This window comes from Dasypus novemcinctus, chromosome 24 (assembly GCF_030445035.2).
Source record: "Dasypus novemcinctus isolate mDasNov1 chromosome 24, mDasNov1.1.hap2, whole genome shotgun sequence".
NCBI classification, from domain to species: domain Eukaryota; kingdom Metazoa; phylum Chordata; class Mammalia; order Cingulata; family Dasypodidae; genus Dasypus; species Dasypus novemcinctus.
The window spans coordinates 50346445-50371379 of record NC_080696.1 but is presented as its reverse complement, the minus strand read 5'-3'; the positions used below and the strand labels follow the sequence as shown (position 1 = coordinate 50371379).

General features: G+C 48.5%; 2 protein-coding genes across 6 annotated transcripts in view; both read left to right on the top strand.

Moving 5' to 3' along the window:
- Positions 1 to 14748, top strand: part of SLC13A3 (solute carrier family 13 member 3) — an 88298-nt gene extending 73550 nt beyond the window's left edge. For all 5 annotated transcript variants that reach the window (XM_058287175.2, XM_058287177.1, XM_058287176.1 and 2 more), the window contains 4 exons: positions 689 to 801; positions 9352 to 9513; positions 11615 to 11752; positions 13052 to 14748. In XM_058287175.2, the coding sequence (XP_058143158.1) occupies positions 689 to 801; positions 9352 to 9513; positions 11615 to 11752; positions 13052 to 13228 (590 nt within the window). In that variant the 3' untranslated portion in view covers positions 13229 to 14748. The remainder of the gene's footprint in view (positions 1 to 688; positions 802 to 9351; positions 9514 to 11614; positions 11753 to 13051) is intronic.
- A 7447-nt stretch (positions 14749 to 22195) lies between these two features.
- OCSTAMP (osteoclast stimulatory transmembrane protein) overlaps positions 22196 to 24935 on the top strand; it is a 28844-nt gene continuing 26104 nt past the window's right edge. Inside the window, exon 1 of the mRNA XM_071211827.1 lies at positions 22196 to 22321. Within this exon, the coding sequence (XP_071067928.1) occupies positions 22196 to 22321 (126 nt within the window). The remainder of the gene's footprint in view (positions 22322 to 24935) is intronic.

The following is a 24935-nucleotide window of genomic DNA, read 5'->3' as shown; positions in this document are numbered from 1 at the left end:
AAGGTCACATAGGGAGCATGTGCCAAGGCCAGGGAGGTCGGTCTCTAGGCCTCTGCTCCTAATCCAGGGTGTGGTAAACTAGGACCCATGGGCCAAATCCCACCCACCACCTGCTTTTGTAAACAGAGTTTGATTGGCACACAGCCACGCCCATCTGTTTACGGATTGCCTCTGGCTGCTTTCACCCTCCAAGGGCAGAGCTGGTCGCATCTTCTAGCCCCTCACAAAACAGCTTGCTGCCACCCCGCCTCCCCCCATTGACCTATCTTCTGCACCGCACTTTTGAGAAAATGAAAAAACCATCCCACCATCCCGTGGGCCAGAGACACCCTTGGTTTCTAGTTCACCCAGTTTCCTTCCTCTTTTTTTTCTTCTTTCTCCACATTCAGTTAAAAGAAAGGCTTTTTTCTTGTAAATGAGGGTAAAAATAGCATTGACCCGGGAAAGGCTGTGGTGAGGTTGAAGCCATGCCCTGCATGTGCAATGCCTGGTTCCAGAAACTGCTCAGGCCATGGGAACCGTGAAAATCATTTTCATTCTGAACAGAGCAGACACCCCATTGCGATGCTGGTGGGTTTTTTCCCCTAAAACTCCCCAAATCGGACGAGGGTTCCCGCAAGGATGGGGCTGCAGGGGCCGGTGCGCCTTCCCCGCGGGCCTCCCTGACTGGGTCCCTCTCTCCGCCCAGCCCCCAACACGGCGTCGGAGCCCTTGCTGACCTGGAAGAGGGCCCAGGACACCGTGCCGTGGAACATCATCCTTCTCCTGGGAGGGGGCTTCGCCATGGCCAAAGGCTGTGAGGTAAGACGGGGGCAGGAGCAGGGGTGGGCTGCAGGGGGTGGATAAGCCCCAGCCCCTGCTGCAGGCTCCAGGGTCAGAGCTGGGGCGGCAGTGGCTGGCAGGCACCGCCTGGTCTCCTTTGCCAAACCGGAATAACAATAGACCTGAGAGTGAGAGGTGTAAGATATGCCCTGGGCCCTCAGGGAGCGCCAGATAGGCACAGTAGAAAAAACAATAACAATAATAGTAATACTAAGACTAGAGGGCTCCATGAGCACAAAGGAATAACAACATATGGCTCCTACCTAATGTGCCAGGCACTGTTTGCCCTGCTTTACCTGTATTAACTCATTTAAACCTCCCAGAACCGATGAGATGGATGCCATTAAAAAACCCCCTTTTGTAGATAAGGGAACTGAAGCAAAGAGAGGTAAGGTAACTTGCCTAAGGTCACACAGCTGTGGACTCAGGATAAGAAGCCAGGCAGTTTGGTCTCAGGGTCTATACTTTTTACCACTATGCTATGTTAGATTTAGTAATAGTAATTGATATTATTATTAATATTATTCAAGAAGGCTCTGCAAGCTCAGAGGCAGGGCCCGGCGAGGGTGAGATGAGTGAGGTGCCTGGGGCACAGAATTTGGGATGGCCTCCCTCTCAGGACTGTGCAAGTGTGGGTCAATGGGCCCTACTCAGAGGAAGTGCAGCCAGAGCTGTATGTTGTAGTGTATGATCTCGCAGGTAGGTCAAATCCTCACCCCCATTTTATAGGTGGGAAAATTGAGGTATGGAAAGATGGAGCAACTCTCCTAAGTCATGCAATCTTATCCTGTTACGCTGTTTGAACCCCCATCTTTCTGGTTTCAGAGCTTGCCCTAGAGAAGAACTTCCCAGGGCCAGCACTTCTTCAAGTGCTTTGCGAATATCGGCCCAGGTTAGTGTAGATGCTCTTGCTGCCCCCATTTTAGAGACCAGGAAACTGAGGCAAAGGGAGGCTAAATGCTTGCTGAAGTGTCTGCAGCCAGGGGATCGAGCTGGGATTTGACCCCAGAGTGTGTGCCCTTAACTGCTATCTCCTATGATGCTGGGCCGCACCCTGACCCTCCCGTGGGAGCCTGTATTAGTCAGGGTTCTCTAGGGAAACAGAATCAATAAGGGGTATATGTCAATAGTCAGAGATTGATCAGAGTCTCTCATGCAGCCGTGGGGATGCACAAGTCCAGGTTCCGCAGGCAGGCTGCAACCAGGAGCTCCGATGAAAGTCCAGTGAAGATTCTTGATGAGTTCTGGGAGATGCTGGCTGTCCATAGATGAGCTGGGAAATTCTATCTCAATGCTGAAATCACTTCCCCTTTTAAGGGGTTCAACTGATTGGGTTAAGTGTCACTCATTGCTGATGGCAATCTCCCTGATTGATGTGATTATAACCAGCTGTCAATGATTTACCACTGCAGTAAAGTCAATGGTGACTTAAGTCCATAAATGCCCTTGTATTACAGTTAGCCCAGTGCTTGCTTGACCAAGCGACTGGACACAATTACCTGGCCAAGTTGACACAATAGCCTTACTATCAATAGCCTTACAATAGTCTACCCCTTGTCACCTCAGCAACCATATACATTACCTTAAACCATACTTAGTCTCTAAGTAAAAACAATAGCAGACATGCATATAATACACATTGCTGCCTAACAACGTTCAATTCTCCTGCATACAACCGGAAACACATTAATTCCAGACAGAATAGGGTGCAAGTTCTTGGGTAATATTCACTCTCAAACTTGACATACTCAAATATTATGACATGAAATGGATACAACTTGTTATATGATAAGGGGAAAGTTTGGGGAAGAAGACAAAGAAATTTGCTTTGTGTCCATATATAATCATCATCATAATGAAACAAGGAAGAAAGATGCATGAGCATTATAGTCCTTGTTTCTGTAACTGGTCACGTGGTCGAAGTTCATATTTATCCTACCTTCTTCCACTACCCATTCCATGTTTCCATTGCCCTCAGCAAGCACTTCAGCTGGTCATGGTTCTTTGCCTGGTGGAGTGACCCAAATTTTCATTCCTGAAGATTCTGGGCCATTGTTAGTCCTGCTTGGATTGGGTTGTTGCAATTTTCCATTGACTTTACTCATAGGACATGGCAGTACTAGGAGACGCCCTAGAGGATCTCCTGTATTCCAGGCAAATTTCTCTTTACCCCCATTATGTAGGTGCAGTCCTTTTTTTCCCTTGATAGTCAGGACCAGTCACCCCAGCCAGTACAGTAATTCCCTTCTTTGACTGTTGACTCAGAGGTAAGAAGAGCCCAAAGTGGCTAGGTGGCAATTTTAACTTCCAGTTCAATGGAATCATTGCTGTATTCCCTGGTGACAGCGCTCCTCCTTTTGGTGCTAAGACCTGTAGACCAGCAGAGTTTGAGGTTGCAGGGACAGAAAGCAAAACTTTTCCTAGTGGATCGCTAGGGGTAATAGTGAGTGGTGCCACTCCCGTTTCCACCCCTTGATTCCTGAACCCATGGATCCTGGTTATGGAAGAAACAGCACCATAGAGTGGATGCTGATTTAAAGCATACACAGCCTCCTGGAGAACATTGCCTCAGCCCTGCCAGGTATTGCCATCTAGTTGGCACCATAATTGAGTCTTCAAAAGGCCATTCCACCATTCTGTCAATCCAGCTGCTTCAGGGTGACGGGGAACATGGTAAGACCAATGAATTCCATGGGCATGCGCCCATTCCCACACATCATTTGCTGTGAAATGGGTTCCTTGATCAGAAGCAATGCTGTGTGGAGTGCCATGGCGGTAGATAAGACATTCAGTAGTCCACGGATGGTAGTTTTGGAGGAAGCATTGTGTGCAGGAAATGCAAACCCATATCCAGAGTATGTGTCTATTCTGGTTAAAACAAATCGCTGCCCCTTCCATGGTGGAAGTGGTCCAATGTAGTCAACCTGCCGCCGGGTAGCAGGCTGGTCACCTTGAGGAATGGTGCCATATCGGGGGCTGAGTGTGGGTCTCTGCTGCCGGCAGATTGGGCACTCAGCAGTGGCTGTAGCCAAGTCAGCCTTGGTAAGGGGAAGTCCGTGTTGCTGAGCCCATGCATAACCTCCATCCCTACCTCCATGGCCACTTTGTTCATGAGCCCACTGGGCAATGGCAGGAGTGGCTGGGGAAAGAGGCTGAGCATTAGCCACAGAGTGGGTCATCTTATCCACTTGATTATTAAAATTTTCCTCTGCTGAAGTCACCCTCTGGTGAGCATTCATGTGGGATACAAAAATTTTCACGTTTTTTGCCCACTCAGAAAGGTCAATCCACATGCCTCTTCCCCAGATCTCTTTGTCACCAATTTTCCAATCATGTTCCAAGTCCCTGACCATCCAGCCAAACCATTGGCCACAGCCCATGAATCAATGTACAAATGCACCTCTGGCCATTTCTTCTTCCAAGCAAAATGAACAACCAAGTGCACTGCTCGAAGTTCTGCCCACTGGAAGGGTTTGCTCTCACCACTGTCATTCAGGGATGTCCCAGAAAGGGGCTGCAGTGCTGCAGCTGTCCACTTTCAGGTGGTACCTGCATATCGTGCAGAACCATCTGTAAACCAGGCCCGAGTTTTCTCTTCCTCAGCCAACTGATTGTAAGGGACTCTGAAAGAGGCCAAAGCTGTGGGCTGGGAAAGAGAAGGTAACATGGCAGGAATGGTGACCACGGGCATTTCGGCTACTTCCTCATGTAACTTACTTGTGCCTTCAGACCTGCTTGAGCCCTATCTCCTATATAGCACTTCCACTTTATTATGGAGTGCTGCTGTGCACGCCCAATTTTATGGCTTGGTGGGTCAGACAATACCCAGCTCATGATAGGCAACTCAGGTCTCATGGTAACTTGATGGCCCATGGTTAAGCGTTCAGTGTCTACTAAGGCCCAGCAGCAGGCCAAAAGCTGTTTCTCAAAAGGGGAGTAGTTACCTGCAGAGGATGGCAGGGCTTTGCTCCCAAATCCTAAGGGTCTGCATTGTGGTTCTCCTATAGGGGCCTGGCAAAGGCTCCAGACAGCATCTCTATTTGTCATGGAAACTTCCAGCACCATTGGATCTACTGGATCATATGGCCCAAGTGGTAGTGCCACTGACACAGCAACCTGGACCTGACACAGAGCCTCTTCCTGTTCTGGTCCCCAGTCAAAACTAGCAGCTTTTCTGGTCACCTGGTAAATGGGGCTGAGTAGCACACCCAAATGAGGAATGTGTTGTCTCCAAAATCCAAAGAGATCGACTAAGTGTTGTTCCTTCTTTCTGGTCATAGGAGGCGCCAGATGCAACAGCTTATCCTTCACTTTAGAAGGGATATCTCGATAAGCCCCACTCCTGGTACCAAACTGTGTTAGTCAGGGTTCTCTAGGGAAACAGAATCAACAAGGGATATCTGTCGATAGTCAGAGATTGATCAGAGTCTCTCACGCAGCTGTGGGGATGCACAAGTCCAGGTTCCGCAGGCAGGCTGCAACCAGGAGCTCCAATGAAAGTCCAATGAAGATTCTTGATGAGTTCTGGGAGATGCTGGCTGTCCAAAGACAAGCTGGGAAATTCTCTCTCAATGCTGGAATCACTTCCCTTTTTAAGGGATTCAGCTGATTGGGCTAAGCATCAGTCATTGCTGATGGCAATCTCCCTGATTGATGTGATTATAACCAGCTATATGATTTACCACTGCAGTGAAGCAAATGGTGACTAACGTCCATAAATGCCCTTGTATTACAGTTAGCCCAGTGCTTGCTTGACCAAACAACTGGGCACAATTACCTGGCCGAGTTGACACAATAGCCTATCCATCACAGCGCCAAAGCTCCCTGCCGTTGGGGTCGCAAGTAACATGTGTACAGACTTCGAAAAGAACAAAATAGATGAGAGCAAAAGTTCTGTTAGTCCCCAGTGTAGGAATCTTGAGACCCAGAGACTGATTCTAAGTACACAATCCATAAGTAGCAAAGCCGGGATTTGAACCCGTGTCTGTCTTCATGCTACTGCCTCCTAGTGGGGTGTAGCAGGGAAGACTTCCTGGAGGAAGTGACATATCCAGACCTTGAGGAGGCGGCACAATGCAGTGGAACCAGTGTGGGATCAGCTGGGTGAATTTGACAAGTTATGAACCCTCTCTGTGCCTCAGTTTCCTCATCTGTAAAGTGGGAATAGTAATGGTACCCATCTTGTGGAGTTGTCATGATTCTTAAGTGAGTCGATCCATGTGGAACAGGTAGTTGGCTGTTATTAAGACTGGATGTTGGGGGAAAGGGCAAGGGCAGAATCAAAGGTGACCCGGACCTTGTGACTGGGCAACTCGGTGGAAATGGGGCCATTGTCGAGATGACCTGAACCCAGCCTGGCCCTGAGCCGGTGTCTGGGTGAGAGGCGGCTTCTCTGAGCCCCGGCCGTCAGTGAGAGCTGGGCTGTGGGACGCTGAGCATGCTGGGAGGCCAGGCTGGCTCCTGCCCAGCGCTGGCAGCCGGCCGGGGTTTCTGTTCAACAGGGGCTTTGTGTGGCAGCTGCCCCCTCCCCCAGCCCCTGCCATACCGTCCCGTCCCCGGGCAGCCGCAGCCTGGCCCAGGAGCGACCAGAATGCTTATGGCACATCCTGCCACTGGCCCCACTCCAGCCCTTGGCCTGGCCGGAGCCGGACCCCCTGAGATTTGGAAGTCCTTGGATTGGGCCGAGGGTACGTCTGGGTGTGCGACACCCTAATGCTGATTCTGAAGGGCGGGAAGCAGATCCCGGTGCTAACTCTGAGCTCAGGCAACGCACTTGAAACTGCTGTGTGTCCTCACCGCAGTTTTCTCCTGCTACAAAATCACTTAAAACTGCCATATACTCAGAATCTAGTCTGAGTCTACACACAGGGCCCCACAATGCAAGGCCTGGCCCCTGCCTCTCTCCCCCTTCCTGATTCCTTGCTGTTCCTCCATCTTACGAGACTCATTCACATCCCAGGGCCTTTGCCTTTGCCTTCCCCTGATTTTTGAGTCTCACCCTCCAGGTCTCAGCTCCAAGTTTCACCTCCTCAGAGAGGCGCTCCCTGGCCACCATCTCTAAAGTGGCCTCACACCCGCTAGTTGCTCTCCCTCTCCTCACCCTGCTTATTCCTTGACACACATCTACCCCCCAAATTATCTTGTTCATTTGTTTATTATTCCTTTGTTTATCTGTCTCATTCCCTACTGTTCCAGGCACCTGCAAGAGATCTGAGACATAATGATGCTATATAAGTATTTGTGGGGTATGGCATCTATGATGAACTGTTTTGAGGATTGATGACAGACTGTATGGCAAGTGCCCGGCAGAGGGCTGGCACATACCAGCTGCTAAAACCGGGAGCCACTATCATCTTCCCTACTATTACCTTTATTATATTTTACTATCTCATGGACGGAAGATTGGTCTTAAGTGCTTTCTTGACAAGCTCCTTTTTCCACAACAACTTTATGGGACAGGAATGATTATTATCCCTGACTTACAAGTAAAGAAATCGAGGCACAGAGAGATTAAGTTACTTGCCCGAGGTGACACAGCTAGAAAGCTGGAAACAAACCTAGTCTGACTCCGGAGCTCTTCTCCTTGGGCCACTCTGTCTTTGCCTCCATCTGTTGCGGGTCCCCAGGATCCCTGGGAACATGGTGGGGCTGTGTGTTTCCAAGGAAACGGAGCTTCCACTTCCTAAGGGCATGGGAAAGGGCAGGTGGGAAGCCCCTTTGGCGCCCCCAACAGAGCCCAGGCAGCTGGGGGCTCTCCTCTCCCAGGAAGGCCTCCCTCCAACTGCAGAGGCTGAGCCCAGGCCCAAAATGGCTGCGGGGTACCGGCGGGGAGCCCACCACGCAGGGCCCAGCTGCAGGGAGGCTCTTGGCTTCTCACTCGCCCACGTTATTAATATCCCCTCACCAGCCCCTCTCCATTTAATTGCACACGCTGCCGTCCGTCTCGCTGCCGGTGCTGGGACTTAGGGGGGACGCAGGACTTGTTGGCCAGGGGCAGACACAGTGCAGATGCACAACAAGCACCCTAATTTCACAAGGACTAGTTATTATTTGGGTATTGAAGCTGCCTTTTAAGTCAAATTGTAAGGGGAAAATATACTATTTTGGTTATGTGAAAACAGGGTGCTGTTCTAGGATCCATCATGTAATTTTAAGTTTTGGATAAGCGCTTAAACCAAAAAGAAGATATGTAAAGCTTCTTTGGTAAAACAAAGTATTGATTGGTACCAGATGATACTGGGTTGCTGAAAGGGTACAGTAGCAATACATTTGCTTCTGAGAGTCTCCGGACTGACCTACTCTACCCTGTTCAGCTCCTAAGCCTGTGGCTTGTTACCTTTGTAAGTACATGACCTGTAGGAGGCGCCACTGCATCTTTCCGTCAATTCTGCACTTGGCCGTCCACTGCCAGGGGATAGTGAGGAGCTCCTTTTACACCTGCTGCTTTGCTGCTTAGGGACGTAATGAAGGTGTGTTGGACTCAAGTCGGATCAGGTGTGGGCGATATCCACTGTATACTTGTATAGAGGGGGACTCCCGGAGAAGTCAGCAGAGAGTGCTGGATAATTCCGCAGCACCGTCGGGTAGGTGGAGGTTGGGCCAGAGGGGACAATCCAGTGTGCCTCCCCTCTGTGTCCCAGAGGACTGTGGTCAGCTCTGGGCACGGCTCTTAAATAAGAAGGGCAGTGGACTGGCCTGCCCTGAGGAGGACACCTGATGGCCGGGGTTTAGGAGGAGGCTGCAGGTGGGCATAGGAGGTTCTGAGCGTGCAACGTGGTCGGGCAGATGTGGTGGGGAGACCTTGGGCAAGTCATACAAACCTTCCCAGCCTCAGGCTCCTCCTCTGGAGAACAGGGACGGCAGTATCTACTTTGCGGGATGCCTGGGTGCCAGTGAGATGACAAGGGCAGGGGCCCGGCTCCCTACAGAGCCTCAGTGATGGTGATTATATGACAATGAATAATAATGCCATGCTAATCGCGTTAGTACTTGTATTATTATCATTGTAATAATTATCCTTATTATTGACAATAAGTATCACTTGTTGATAATCCTATTGATTGGGTTGTATTTGATATATTTCTGATGTCTTATATCATATATACTGATAAGTCTTGTGTATAGATTGTGTATCTGATATATATTAACATCATTATGTAATAGATATCACATTAATAGCCAATGTTATATATAAGTAATTGTGTTAATAATTTTATAACCAATAACCATAGCTGGAGGGATGGGACGATTTAACATGGAGGTTCTGATTCCCCTCTCTCAAGTCAGAGCTTAGGGGTGCCTAGAACAATATGGATGATTGGGGGATCCGTGGGCCTAGAGAATATGGAACAGAGATGCTGAATCCAAGTCCCAGCTTTCCTGATGTGATACCCTGGACACGTCCCTTCCCTCTGAGCCTCAGCCTCCCCATCTGGAAGGGCTTTGGTTGTCATTGTCACCACCTGGGCCCACTCGGAGGTGGCCGCTAGGGCTGGGTAAAGAGTTGCCCCTGGCCTCCTCTCTCTGCAGGAGTCGGGGCTGTCTGCCTGGATCGGGGGGCAGCTGCACCCCCTGGAGAACGTGCCGCCCGTGCTGGCCGTGCTGCTCATCACCGCCGTCGTCGCCTTCTTCACCGAGTTTGCCAGCAACACGGCCACCGTCATCATCTTCCTGCCCGTCCTGGCAGAGCTGGTGAGGGGCCTCCGGGGCGGTGGGTGGGAGGAGGGAAGGTCACCCCTGACCCACCAGACAGAAAGCCAGACAAGGAGGGCAAAGGGAAGGAAAGCCAGAACTCAATCTCATGCGCACAAAGCTGCCAACAGCAAATGAACCCAAGGTTGGAAGAAAAGAACAGGTTAGCGTGATCAAGCAGATTTTATGGTAGGAATAAAAAATGATGTGACAGTAGAAATACTTCTGTGTTTAAACAGGCTAACGAAGAACAAACCATATGATTATCTTAACAGAATTCAAAACTGACAAATCAATGGTGTAAGCATATGGTTCTTTTGCAAACAGTGTTACACAAAGCACACTTATCTGCACCTGGTTTATGTTTTTTGCTTGCTTATCTATGCCCCAATTTATAATGGGGATGGCACCATCCAGCACACAGAGGGACATACTTCATTCTTTTTCAATGACTGGAAATATTCCATTATGAATGGATAGTTTCCAATATATTTAAGCAGTTTCCTACTGATGGACTTACAGGTTGTTTGTAGACTTTGCTATTATCCAACTATGCTACTTGGACCTATGCGTGGTCTATGCATCTTTTTCTCCCCCCTGAGAGGCCTTCCTCATCTGTCTGCTTGTTGTCTGCTCGCTGTCTGTCTGTTTCTTCTTTAGGAGGCAGCGGAACCAAACCCGGGACCTCCCATGCGGGTAGTGGGCTCCCAGCTGCTTGAGGCACATCTGCTTCCTGCTCACTTGTCTTTCCTCCCTGTCTGCTCATTATTTGCTTGTTTTTTTTTTTGTCTGCTGGTTGTTTTTGCTCATTGTCTGCTCATTGTTTTTGCCTGATGTCTGTATGTTGTCTGCCCGTTGTTTGTCTTCTTTAAGAGGCACCAGGAACCAAACCTGGGACCTTCCATGTGGGAGGCAGGCACCCAACTGCCTAGGCCACATTCGCTTCCCTTTGCATCTTTAATTAATCTAGATAAATTCCTAGAACATATATCACTAGATTAAAGAGCATGTGCATTTAAAATTTTGTTAAGGATGAGCAAATTGCCCTCCAAAGTGGGTGTGCCATCACCAGCATGGGAGGTGGGGGAGGAATATTTCCCCCGCACCCTTGTTAAATGTGATTGGATTTCATCAAACCCTTTCCCAAGATCTGAGGGACCTGGCAATTGAGAGAGATGGGGGTGCTTGGGGTGATGTGGGGAAAGAGGGAGCAGAGACCCCATCGGGTCTGCAAGGGGCAGCTTTTCCTGGAGTAGACACCAGCAAATGATACGTTCTTCTAAATTTTGCTTATTGTCAAAATCAAAACATTTTATATGCAGCGGAGTAATTTTAGGGCTTTTGAGAAAATCTGTCCCCTTTGGGTTGCAAAAATTCCCAAGACGGGCCCAAAATGTCCTAAGTCAAATGCTGGAGAAGCCATCACTGTGAATTGTAGGTGACAAACTGGTGGCACATTGACTGAGTCCAACCCACAGGCATGCTTGATCCACACAGTCTCAAATTTGGAAACAGATGCCATGAGGAGCTCTCTCAGTCTCTGAAATCCAGCGAGGCCCCAGCAAAAGTGCCCTGAGGCCAGCGTTTGGGCTCTGTTTGGCCGAGGGAAGGGTCAGGCAGAAGGGTTGTCTTAGAGCCTCGGCTCTCAAAGTGCGGTCCCTGGACCAGCAGCATCAGTATCACCTCGTGAGAAACACAGAGTCACCGGCTGCCACCACCCCGACCTCGTGAATCAGCCCCCCTGGGTGGGGTGGGGCCCGCAGTCTGTTTTAAGGAGCCTTTCAGGCCATGCTGGTGAAGCTCCGTCAAGGTTGGGAAAAACTGCCCCAGTGCTTTCTCCCTGATGCTCCTGCGGTATAGCCTGGGAATGTCCCTAGCCCCGGAGTGTTCTCTTGTCCCTCCCGTGGCTGGTTTCCTCCAGCCTCTCTGTCTCTAGCTCTGCCTCTCTTTCTCCTCCGACCCTGTCGTTCTCCCTCATTCTGACCATCTCTATCGCTGTGTCTTTGTCTTTGCCTCTATCTCTTTGCAATTCTGTCTCTACCTCCTTGAGGCCGCTCCTTACCTGCGTCTGTCCCCCTCTCTCCCGCCCTGCGGGGCCCAGGCCATCCGCCTGCGAGTGCACCCCCTGTACCTGATGATTCCCGGCACGGTGGGCTGCTCCTACGCCTTCATGCTTCCGGTCTCGACGCCCCCCAACTCGATTGCCTTTGCCTCTGGGCACCTGCTGGTCAAAGACATGGTGAGTCTGGGCATTTCCTGGAAAGGCGGGTGGGCACTGGGGGTGGGCAGGGCTCCTTCCCCCCCACCCCCGATTTCTGAATAGGTGGACCTGAAGTGGGACCAGGAGTGTACCTTTTAGCACACACCTTGGGATGGTTCTCTGCTCAGACAATTGGGAGACACGCGGCCTCTGTCACTCCTTTCCAGAGTCCGCTCAGGGAGGAGGGACTTCTCCCTCTCGCCGGCTCAGCTTCGTGCCCAGAATCTTCAGGGCAGAGGAGCTGCAGACCACATCCTGGGAGTTAGGGGCGGGCCTGGGAGGGAGACAGAAGCCAAGGGACTTGGCAGGGAGGGGAAGCCCTCGAGTTTTCAGCAGGCCCCAGCCGTTGGATAAATGGAGAGAGAGTAAGAGCGCGAGTGAGAGAGAGACAGAAAGACACACAGAGCAAACAGGAGACAGACGTTCCTTCACTTGTTCATCTACTCGTTCATTCATTCATTCCACGAGTATTTGCTGTCCCGGATGCTGGGGGTGCCCAGTGAAGGAGACACACAGATTCGCCTCCAAAGAGGGTGCTTTCTGTTGAGGAAGACAGACGGTAAACAAGTGAAGCCGATGATTGTATGTAAAGTTTGATATGCTAAGCACTGCAGGAAATAAGCGTGCAGCCTGGCAGAGAGGAGGCGTGCCAGGCAGAGGGCACAGCGAGCGCCCAGGCCAGGAGGTGAGGCACGGTGGGGCCCAGACAAGGTCAAGGCCCAGTCGGGCCGCAGGGCAATCAGGGCACAGCCTGGGGATATCATTCACACCGCAGCAGGTGGCCTTTCAAGGGTGATAAGCAGGACAAGGAGGTGATTTGCCTTCTGTATTTGAAAGGTCACTTGGACTGCTGGTGGACAGTGGACTGTTGGGATGAGGCAGGATGGGGGTGGGAACGTGGAGACTGGGTAGAGAAAGAGACACTGGGGGGCAGAACTGCAGACGTAGCAGATTCAGAAACAAAGGGACAGGGAGAGAAACGGAGCAGCTTGCCGAGCGATGTTGAGAGGGAGCCTAGCGTGACGGCTGCATGACACCTGGCACCGCATCTCACTCAATAAACGGGACCCAGCCACAGCTCCTGGAGAGAGTGGAGGGTGGCGTGAAGACGGGGATCCTGGACAGCCACCCACCTGCCTATATGTCCCGGCTCCATCACTTCCCGGCCCCCAGCTGTGAGAGCCTGGGTAAATGGCTTCCTGTCCCCGAGCCTCGGTTTTCTCCATCTGTGCAATGGGTCTCGTGCTTTCCGCTCCCTCAGTCTGGGCTCCGTTTCAGGTGCGGACCGGCATCCTGATGAACCTGATGGGCGTCCTACTGCTCAGCTTGGCCATGAATACCTGGGCACAGACCATCTTCCAACTGGGCACCTTCCCAGACTGGGCCGATACCCACTCAGCCAATGTCACAGCCCTGCCACCTACCTTCACCAACAACACACTTCGGATACTCTGAGTTCCCGTGGGGACTCCCTTCGGGCTAGGCCCTCCCAGAGGGCTGTTGCCAACACCTGCTGCTAGGAACCTACAGAATGATCAAATAATTCTTTTCTGTGATCCAATATGCAGCAAGCAAGGGTGACCTCCAGTGGTCCACTTGGACCCACAGGTTCATTTTCTAGAATACCTCTTTTCTCTCTCATGAAGTTGAGGGCCCAGATATCTCCCAGATCTGCTACCTGAAAAACAAACTCCTTTGTCTCTGAGTTATTATGTGGTTAGAAGGCAAGAGAGCCCAAATTCAGCAACAGCAAGCAAATCTGGAATGGCGTCTGTCTTGCCCCGTTGGGATGGGTGACCATCCATCCCCATGGGCACAGCTAAGCATTATCCCCAGACTGACTCCTTAGGTTACATTCTGGAGATACTAGCGTGCCCTTCGGAATCCCTTTCCTGGGAGAGGCTTTCAGGGCCAGTCGGTACAGCTATTCTCAACCAGTATGCTCTGCTTGCACCGAGTGTTTGAATGTTACGGGTGCTGATTTGCAGCACCCGGAGATATTTTTGATTCATGGAGACAGGGGGAGGGGCGGGGTGACTTCCTGAGGATGTGGCAACCAGGTAAAGCCTCCTTGCTGCTCTTCTGGGCTCCCGAGCACCCCAGGGGAAGCTCTATAAACCCCAAGCTTTTTAACTCCTTTTTAATCCAGTTCAGTTTGGCCTTAACTCTGGGCTCCGGCCACGTCTGGGCCCCTGCCCTCTCGCCGTTGACCCTTGGCCCCTCCAGCCAAGACGCGAGTTGTCTGGAGTTGCTGGACAGGGGCCCTGCTGCACGTGGCTGCCAGGTAGTCAGCCGCTTCTCCTCGTAACAGCTGGACTTTCCTTCCCCCCTCCCACCCCAAGCCGCAAGCGTGCTTGACGAGCAAAGGCCACTTTTTTCAGGGGTGAGAGAAAAGTCAAAAGATAAATTGGGGCCTTGTAAAAGGCCAGGGTGGGATGTCTCAGACAGGGTCCCACGAGCCGGTAGCTGGCGGGGACGTCGTGGAGGAGGGAATCCCTGGTCGTTTCAGGCAGAAGCATCCTGGCATCCCCAGGGGAGAGGGTGGCAGGCGCGTGGGAAGCGGCTGCTGAGTGAACGGCCCAGTGTTCGCCCGGCGCCAGAAAAGGCGACAGCCCGGGGGCCCAGGCCCCTCGCATCCTTCGCCCCTGAGTTTGAGATCCCGGAGCAGAGCTGGTCCAGAGAGGGGTCCCATTCTCAGTACAACACAAGTGAGCCCTGACTGTTTCCCAGAGAGCAGGGGCAGCCGATCAAGGAAAGACCCCAAGCAGAGGAGGGCTTCGCCTCCTTCCCGACTGAGCACTCCCAATTTAATCATGGTCACAGCCCATGGCGGGGAGGGACCGCGGACCCCTGTGGGACAGGCAGAGGAGAAGATCATTCACAGAGAAATGCACAGGGCCTGTAACCAGAGGAAGAGTCGTGATTTCAAACCCTTCTGATCACAAAGGCTAGAAAATAAAGACTGTTGATCACCACTGGGTCTGGAGGTTATTTGACTTTCTGGACATGAGAGCTCTCCTGGGCTGGGGATTCCGCGGGATCAACTTCTCTAACCACATCTCCTACCACTCTCCCCCATCTCTCGCCACTCCAGCCTCACACCCAAACTCTCCTGCCTCAGGGCCTTGGCACATGTTGTTGCTGCTGCTGGAACCTTCTCTCCCCAGCTCCCTCCCTTGCTTTCATCAGCTCTCTGCTCAAATGTCTTCTCCCCGTTAGTGGAACTGTTATCGGATTTTGTCCTGGTTCTTGACCATGCTGCAGAAAGGAATTTCAAGAGCACGTTGGGTGAGTTAGGCCAGTAATTTATTCAAGCAGGGAGGGATGAGAAATGGGAGAAAATACAGATCAGGGGTACCAGGTAGAGAGGAAGGGGCTGAAAAGTGATAAAAACGGCTGATTTACAGACTACAGGTTCCCAATATAGATTATAAATGCCCAGGTTTTACTTGCATAGTGATCCAAACGGGGGAGAAAGCAGCCAGAGTCAGGGTCCAGAGGCGAGAGAGCGCTGTTCAGGCCGCACACCTGGCTTTTTGCACTGTTGATTATTTCTCCCCTTTGCTAATGGCAGGGAGGAGTTTCAGCTGTTTGCTCTTTTGGTTGATTACTCCACCCATCAGTTCCCCGTGAGGGCCCAATGATAAAGTCCTTGGGGAATATCCAGGGCTTCTCTGGCTTCCAGAAGAAGTCTTTGTTCTGGATGGCAGGATCTTAGCGGGGGTGGGGGGTGGGGGAAGATGGGGGGGTCTTCCAGCAGCCATCTTGGGTTATTGATGTCCACATGGACTCTCTGCCAGGTTCCAGATCCGTCTATTGATTCCCTATCTTACTAGCCTGCTTCAGAATGCTCTGGGTTCTGGACTTCTAGGTTCTTGACCATGTCGCATAAAAGAATTTAAGGACACACCATAGGGTAGGTAAGGGAGTAATGAGTTTATTAAGAAACAAGAGATGGGATGCAGACATGGGTCAAATGATAGAGTGTCTGTCTACCATATGGAAGGTCCAGGGTTCAGTCCCCAGGGCCTCCTGACCCATATGGTGAGCTGGCCCATGTGCAGTGCTGCCACACGCAAGGAGTGCCATGCCACACGGGAGCACCCCCATATAGGGGTGCCCCACGGACAAGGTGTGTGCCCCACAAGGAGAGCCATCTCGCGTGAAAAAAGTGCAGCCTGCCCAGGAGGGGCGCCGCACACATGGAGAGCTGACGCAACAAGATGACGCAACAAAAGAGATGCAGTTTCCCGGTGCCACCGGATAATGCAAGCAGACGCAGAAGAACAGACAGTGAATAGACACAGAGAGCAGACAATGGGGGAAGGGGAGAGGAATAAATAAAATAAATCTTAAAAAAAAAAAAGAAACGAGATTAGTACACAATCTGAGACATGGATTGTGGGTGTGCTATCAGGATGAGGTAGACCTTTCCTCCTCCGCCTTCCTAATATTGGGGAGGGTCCCAGCTGTTTGCTGTTCTGATTGGTTCCCCCACCTGTTAGCGCTCAGGAGGGCAATGGGGAGGCCTGTTGTTTGGAGGTGTCCGGGGCTCCCCTTGACCCTGGAAAGGGTTCCAAATGGGACCCTGTGGCCAGGACCTAGGCGGGGTCCTTCTGGCTTTGTTCTTAGAAGAGTCTTCCACACAGGGTCTCAGGGCATGTTCTCTGCTGGGTCCAGCTGTGACAGGACGTCTTCCCTCTTTCCTATCCTGACCTGCCTCATCCCCAGAGAGGCCTCCCTGACCATCCTATGTAAAATATTTCCCTCCTTATACTCCATCCCCTAGTCCTGCTATATTTTTTTTAGTACTTAGCCCAGCGACTATATTATATGTTTTCCTATTTATTGTCTTTCTCTTCTTCTAGAATACAAAGTTATGAGAATATAAACTTAATTTTGTTCACTGTCGTAGCTCCAGCACCTAAAACAGTTTTTGGCACATAGTAGGTGCTCAGTAAATATTTTATAGATGAATCTACACCAGAGGGTATGAGAAAGCAATCTCACCCTCTGATCTGGTGGGTGATTCATTTCTTCATTCACTCCTTCTGTCCAACAGACATTTATTTAGAACCTGTTTTTGTGCTGGTTCACTGCCCTGTCCTCTTGGAACTTACATTGTAGCAGGGGAGACAAACAGTAGGCAGGTAATCAAATAAAATGGCCCTAGATCTTGATATGGGCTAAGAAAAGAGAAAAACAGCCAATGTTATATAATGACTCAAAGATTACTTTAGTGAGGGTGTTCAGGAACAGTAACAAAAGAAGAAATGTTCATGCAATTTAGGCTCTCACAGCTTTATTGAGAGATTCATGAACCAGGTGCATCTCATTCAGAAAGTAGGCAGGAGCTCCACTGAGGAGGCAGAAGGGGAGGCTCATACAGGGCGCGTGTGGAAGCAAGTGAGGCAATGTGCACTGGCTGGAGTTAAGTTTCCATTTCACATGGGGGTGGGTCTTAAAGAGTGGGGAGCAGATGTACATTGATTAGTAAGGTCTCCTTGTCAGTACAGATAGACTGTCTCCACTGGATCAAAATTAGTTTTATTTTGGAAGTAAACCTGGCCCAGTGGTTAGGGCATTCGCCTACCACATGGGAGATCTGCGGTTCCAACCCCGGACCTCCTTGACCCGTGTGGAGCTGGCCCATGCACAGTGCTGATGTGCACGAGGAGTGCCCTGCCACGCAGGGGTGTCCCCCGTGTAGGGGAGCCCCATGTGCAAGGAGTGCACCCCGTAAGGAGAGCTGCCCAGCGTGAAAGAAAGTGCAGCCTGCCCAAGAATGGCACTGCACACATGGAGAGCTGACACAAGATGAAGCAACAACAAAAAAAGAGACACACAGGAAGCGAACTTGGCCCAGTGGTTAGGGCGTCTGTCTACCACATGGGAGGTCCACGGTTCAAACCCAGGGCCTCCTTGATCTGTGTGGAGCTGGCCCATGCGCAGTGCTGAAGCGCGCAAGGAGTGCTGTGCCACGCAGGGGTTTCCCCCACGTAGGGGAACCCCACGCGCAAGGAGTGTGCCCCGTAAGGAGAGCCGCCCAGCGCGAAAGAAAGTGCAACCTGCCCAGGAATGGCGCTGCACACACGGAGAGCTGATGCAGCAAGATGATGCAACCAAAAGAAACACAGATTCCCGTGCCGCTGACAAAAGAAGCGGACAAAAAAAAAAAAAAAAAGAACACGCAGCAAATGGATGCAGAGAACAGACAACTGGGGGATGGGGAGGGGGGAGGAGAGAGAAATAAATAAAAATAAATCTTAAAAAAAAAAAAAAGAGACACATAGACTCCTGGTGCCGCTGATAAGGATAGAAGCAGTCACAGAAGAACACACAGCGAAAGGACACAGAGAGCAGACTGCTGGGGTGGGCAGGGAGAAGGGGGACAGAGGGGAGGGTGGGGAGAGGGAGAAATGAAAAAAAACAAACAAAAAAACTAGTTTTATTTTGACTTGTTTAGGTGCTGCTTATCAGCTACCCTGTAGGGGTTCCGTTTTCTCAGAAAACCCTGAAGGTCAATTGTTTCTGTCCTTTGCAAAGTTCTTCTTGGAGGTGGGAGGGGCAAGATAGCAGCAGAGGAAGGAGCTCTAAGAGTCAGCTCACCCTATAGTACAGTTAGCAATCAGCCAGAGTTATCTAACGCACCTGTTTTGGGGGCCCAGGAGGAGACAGCCCATCTGCAGTGAAGATTCGTGAGTAGAGAGCTCCACGCCATGGAGGCTGGTGACCTTCCCCTGCTGGAGGTACAAGCCACCTCCAGAGCTATCCCCCGGCTGGCATTGGAAGCTCCATTTCCCAAAAATGGGGGAGGAAGAGGCGGTCGTGCACTGATTTCAGCTACTGATTAGTAAATTAAGCTTGCTGAAGTTCAATCTGAAGAGCAGCTAAAGGAGCCTCCATTTTAACTCTGCCCCAGCATGAGGGGAAGCAGGGCTGATCGAAAATCACAGTGATGGTGGGGACCGGCTTCTTCCCACCCAGGTCAGACTACAGCTACCCTACCCTATACTACCTATACCATACTGGGGTAGCTATACTACCCTAGGCTCCTGCCCCACCTCCAGCAGGGAAGAAGCTGGGGGGACCTGCGGCAGCCTCTCCAGACAACTGCAGGTGCTTTTGGCCTGCACGGGCTAGATTGCTAGGCACATCAGAGGCTCCATTCCTGCCCCTCACAGGGGAGGAGGGGGGCTGGTGCTTCATCGGTCTACCTGGACAACTGCAGTCAATTTAGACTCACACGACTTAGTTTGCTGCCCAAACTGTGGCCCCATATCTGTTAGAAAGAAAGCTGCACCTATAACAAAACAAAAACTCACCCAATTGTAGAGGAGAAAAGAATTTTATTAACAATCTTGGAAGAACAGGCGCTCGACCTGGATAAAATGGCCTGCACTCTGAACAACAAGAAACAGTGATATTGATAACCTAAATCTAACACGCGGGTCCCTCCCCTGTTCCCCACTGATTGGGTACTTCCGGGGTTACAGGCTATTGGAGAGGTCTGACTAACTCACGCGGTTCCTGCTCTGATTCCCCTCCCATGTTCCCTACACTCCCACCAGCTGGGTGGGCTCAGGGCCACTTTCACCCCTCACACGCTTTTCAATTTTGGCATTACTTTCACTGCTGGCCCTGCCCCCACTTCTCATCACTGGTGCTCTCGCTTTGGCCGCCCCCAGCACTCACCATTGGTTCTCCCTGCTCTGGCCCCGCCCCCTGCACTCACCATTGGCCCTCCCTTGTTTCAGTGCCACTTTTCAAATTCTTGGCATGCCAAAGCCGCTAGAACCCCTACCCTACCTGCTCAAACAGCAGGGCTGGCTCTGGCTGCCCCTTTGTGAAAATTGAAATTAATCCTTTCTCACAATATCCACCCCAGGCAGAGGAGGAAGGGGCATGGAGCTTCATCAGTCTCTCCTGGCAACTACAAACAGTCTTGGCCTGCAGGGCTTGAATTATTGCAGTGATGGCAAAAGATGTGCAAACCTATGTGTCATGGGTGTCCTGTTCCAGAAGAAGAAAAGAAGGGAAAAGGGGCAGAAGGAATAATTTGAGGAAATAATGGTAGAAAATTTCCCAACCCTATTGAAGAACATAAGTATCTGTGTCCAAGAAGCACAACATAGTCCCATCCGAATGAATCCAAACAGAACTACTCCAAGACACATACTAATCAGAATGTCAAATGCCAAAGATAAAGATAGAATCCTTTATCATCTTGTAGGTGAGATTCATCACCTACAAGGGATGCCCTATAGGATTATGTGCTGGGAACAGATGTGACTCATGCAATTGAGAGCCCATCCTCCACATGGTTGGTCCCAGGTTCAGTCCCCAGTGCCTCCTAAAGAAGACAAACAACAAGCAGACAAGGAGCAGACATCAAGCAAAAACAATGAGCAGACAACAAGCAAACAATGAGCAGACGGTGAGGGAAAAAAAAACAAACAGCAGGGAGCAGATGTGGCTCAAGCAATTGAGCACCTGGCTCCCACCCGGGAGGCTCTGGGTTCAGTTCCTGGTACCTCCTAAAGAAAAGAAAACAGACAACAAGCAAAAGACAATGAGCAAACAAACAACATAAACAACAAGTAAACAAAAAGGGAGCTATCTGGGGGGTGGATGTTAAAAAAAAATGATTGAGTGGTGATTTCTCATCAGAAACCATGGAGGCGAGAAGGCAATGGTATGATATATTTAAGATACTGAAAGAGAAAAACTGCCAGCCAAAAATGTTATATCCAGCAAGATTGTGTTTTTCAAAAATGAGGGTGAGTTTAGGATACAGTCATACCTTGGTACTTGACAGCTTTGAAACATGTCAAATTTAGTACTTGATGCATTTTGACATAGAAATTTTGTCCTGGTATTCATCATCTGCTTGATACTCGACACACAAGCTAGAACTTGTCATTGTTGTTTGCCTCGTGACTCGCTATCCTTTCCATTAGAAACAAAGGGTCGCATGTTAGTCACACAGGAGCTCTTGCCCTGTGCACATCCCATTGTGGTCTTATCTTAGCTTCTGTGGTCATTTTGTATATTTTTGCATTTTTTCTCTCATCATGGGTCTTAAGAAAATGAGCAGTGATAGCACTGAGCAGAAAAGAAAATTACTTTGCAACACCATTGAGCACAAAAAAGAAATAATAGGTAAATATGAGAGCAATATTTGCATTACAGATCTTTGTATATGGTAGCATAGTATGCCTAGAACAACGGTCTTCACCATCATTAAGAATAAAGAAGAGATAAAAAAAGGCTGGTGTTGTGAAAGGAATTAAAGTGATAACGAAGCAGCATTCCCAAACACTTGAGGAAGTTGAAAAGCTGTTATTAATTTGGGTATATGAGAAGCTGTTAGCAAGAGACAGTGTTTCAGAAGCCATGATATGTGAGAAAGCTAAAGTTTTGCAGGCTGATCTTTTGAAAAACAAACGGGAACTGAGTGATGAGAGTGTTGAAGTTCTGAAGGCCAGCCATGGCTGGTTTGATAATTTTAAAAAGAGGACCGGCATTCATAGTGTCATGGGGTGTGGCAAGGCAGCGAGTGCTAATAAACAGGCTGCTGATGAATTTGTCAGTGAATTTCAAGACTACATAGAAGCTGAGGGTTTTGTTCCCCACCAAATTTTTAACTGTGATGAGACTGGAGTTTTTGGAAAAAATTGCTGAGTAGAACCTACATCACAAAAGAGGAGAAGGCATTACCAGGCCACAAACCAATGAAGGACAGACTCACTCTACTGTTGTGTGGGAATGCTAGTGGGGACTGAAAACTCAAGCCTCTGCTGGTCTATCACAGTGAAAACCTGCGAGTTTTCAAGAAGCATAATGTCATAAAAAGCAAACTCCATGTGATGTGGAGGGCAAATGGCAACGCTTGGGTCACAAGGCAGTTTTCCACCGAGTGGATAAATGAAGTGTTTGGTTCATTAGTGAAGAAGTATTTGCTGGAGAAAGAGTTGTCTCTGAATGCTCTCCTACTTCGGACAACGTACCTGCCCGCCCTCCAGGCTTGGAGGATGACTTACTGGAGGAGTTCAGCTTCATCACTGTAAGGTTCCTGTCCCCCAACATTACTCCTCTCATCCAACCTGTGGGCCAGCAGGTCATTTCAAACTTCAAAATGTTGTACACCAAGGCATTTTTCCAGAGATACTTTGAGATCTCCTCTGACCACTCAGTTGACCCTCACAGAATTATGGAAGGAGCAATTTCAATATCCTGCACTGCCTTAAATTTATTGATAAGGCCTGGAAAGAAGTCTTTTATAGGACAATTAATTCAGCATGGACAAATTTGTGGCCAGAAGTGGTTACTCAGAGACACTTAAAAGGGTTTGAATCTGAACCCAAACCTGTAGGTACAGAGGGTACAGTTGTGCAGGATACTTTATCTTTGGGCCAATCCATGGGTCTGGAGGTTGATGCTGATGTTGAGGAGTTAATGGAGGAACATGGTGAAGTGCTCAGCACTGAGGAGCTGCAGGAACTACAGAAGGAGCAGCAACAAGAGGTGCTGAAGAGAGTTCTTCAGGTGAGGAGGAGTGTTGGAAACTGAGGCATGGTGGTCTCGCAAAGGGAGATGTGCTGTTTCCATGGCTATGCTTTTAACATAGGAATGCAGCAATTAAGCCTTTGGAGCCAGCAGGATAGAGCTGTCCGGGGCAGGGAGAAATATGAGCAAACACACTTTGTGGTTTGAAAGGAATACTAAATCTTTGTACTTTGAGATAAGTTCTTTAATTTATGAGTCTTGTTAATGTGTAGTTACACTGTTTGTTATCTCGATAGTTTGAGTATATATAATGCCACATGTAGAAAATAAAAGTTGTCTGAGGAGTCATTACTCATGGACCCCCTGATCCCAGCTCTCTCTCTTTCTTTCTCTCTTTGTTTCATGCTCTCTTTCTCTCTTTCTTTCATTCCTGATACCCTTCGGGTCCAAATCTCCAACAGAGGAAGTAAGGGAGGATGTCCCTGGTTTCTTGATAAAACAAATGTGTGTAAAATAGGCAGCAGTTCAAAACTTTGTGGAGAAGTACCACCTGGACAAAGTTCTGACAAACAGAAATGTGAATTTATTGAATGACCAATTTCACACTTTTGAGGAATTCTGAAAAGAAGACAGAAGCAGTCCTCATTGGATAAAGTTTTAGTGAAGGTGACAGTGTGTCAGAACCTGTGGTGCAAGTTGAAAAAGAAAACCAAAAAGATAAAGAACACTTGAAGTGCAAGTGTCCAGTGTTCTATTGGAGGGGGTTCTCCTTCCAAGCAACACTCCACGTGACCTCTCCTCCTCACCTCTCTCCTCCCACCATCCCATTAGGCCATGGACTCTTCTCAGTACAGGTAAAGTGAAATATTTATTTTATTTAATCTAAGTATTTGTTAATTTTTAGGTTTATTTCTCATGTAAAGTAATGATATACAATCCTATCATTTTACATATTGTCTTAAAATGTGCGTTGTCTTTAGTTTGGGAATGCATTAAATTTATTTACATTATTCCTTATGGGAAAAATTTGTTTGGTACTCTTTGTTTTTGGTACTCATCCTGCTTCTCAGAACCAATTAATGACAAGTACCAAGGTACCACTGTATTCACAGATAAACAGAAACTGAGAGTTTGTAACCAAGAGATCAACTTTGCAGGAAATACTAAAGGAAGTGCTACAGCTTGAAAAAAAAAAGACAGAAGAGGCTTGGAAGAAATTAAATCAGTAAAAGTAACTAAAACTGTAAAAAGTGTGGTGACAGATAGAACCCAAAAGTCAAAATAGGTGAACTAAGAACTGCCTTTACAGTAATAATATTGAATGTTAATGGATTAAACTTCCCAATCAAAAGACACAGACTGGCAACAAAAAACAGTCCTTAGGCCCAAGGAAGCAAATAAATTTAAAGTGAAAGGTTGGAAAAAGATATTCCATGCATGTAGTAACCAAAAAAAAAAAAAAAAAAAAGGAAACAAACAAAAAACTTGAATAGCTATAGTTATGTTGGAGGAAATAGACTTTAAAAGTAAAGCTGTTATTAGAGACAAGAAAGGTCATTATATACTAATGAAAGGGTCAATTCACCAGGAAGAAATAACAATCATACATATATATGCACCTAACCAGGATGCCCCAAATTACATGAGGCAAACACTGGCAAAACTGAAGAGAGAAATAAATGTTTCTACAATAATAGTTGTTGGTTTCAATACACCAGTCTCATCCTTGGATAGATCATCTGGACAGAGGATCAATAAAGAAACAGAGGGCTTTAATAATATGATACTGAACAAAACCTAATAGATATATACAGAGGATTTCAACTGAAAACAACAGGATATACATTCTTCTCAAGTGCTTATGGATCTTTCTCCAGGATAGGCCATATGTGGGGTCTTAAAGCAATCTCAATACATTTTAAAAGACTGAAATTATACCAAGCATTTTCTCTGGTCATAATGGAATAAAGCTGAAAATCATCACCAGGGAGAAAAGCTCATACAAATATATAGAAATTAAGCAACACACTATTTTTTTACATCACACTATTAAATAATCAGTGGGTCAAAAAAGAAATTGCAAGAACAATCGTAAGTATCTCAAGATGAATGAAAATAAGAATATAACATACCAGAATCTATGGGATGCAGTGAAAGCAGTACTGACAGGGTAATTTATAGCTCTCAATGCCTACATTAAAAAAGAAGAAAGGGCTAAAATCAATTACCTAACCACAAGCTGAAGGACTAGAAAAAGAACAGCAAACTATGCCCAAAGCAAGCAGAAGGAAGGAAATAACAGATATCAGAGCAGAAATAAATTTAAAAAAGAGAGAGAATTAACAAAACCAAAAGTTGGTTCTTTGAGAAGATCAACAAAATTAACAAACTCTTAGCTAGACTGACAAAGGAAAAAAAGAGAGGAGATACAAATAAATAAAATCACAAATGAAGATGGGGGCATTACTACTGACCCCACAAAAATAAATACACCAAAAACCAAACAATGTAGATGAAATGAAAAAATTCCTAGGAACATACAAGCAACCTACACCAATCTTAACATATATAGAAGACTTCAACAAACCAATCACAAGCAAGGAGATTGAAACAGTCATCAAACAACTCCCCAAAAGGAAAAGCCCAGGATCAG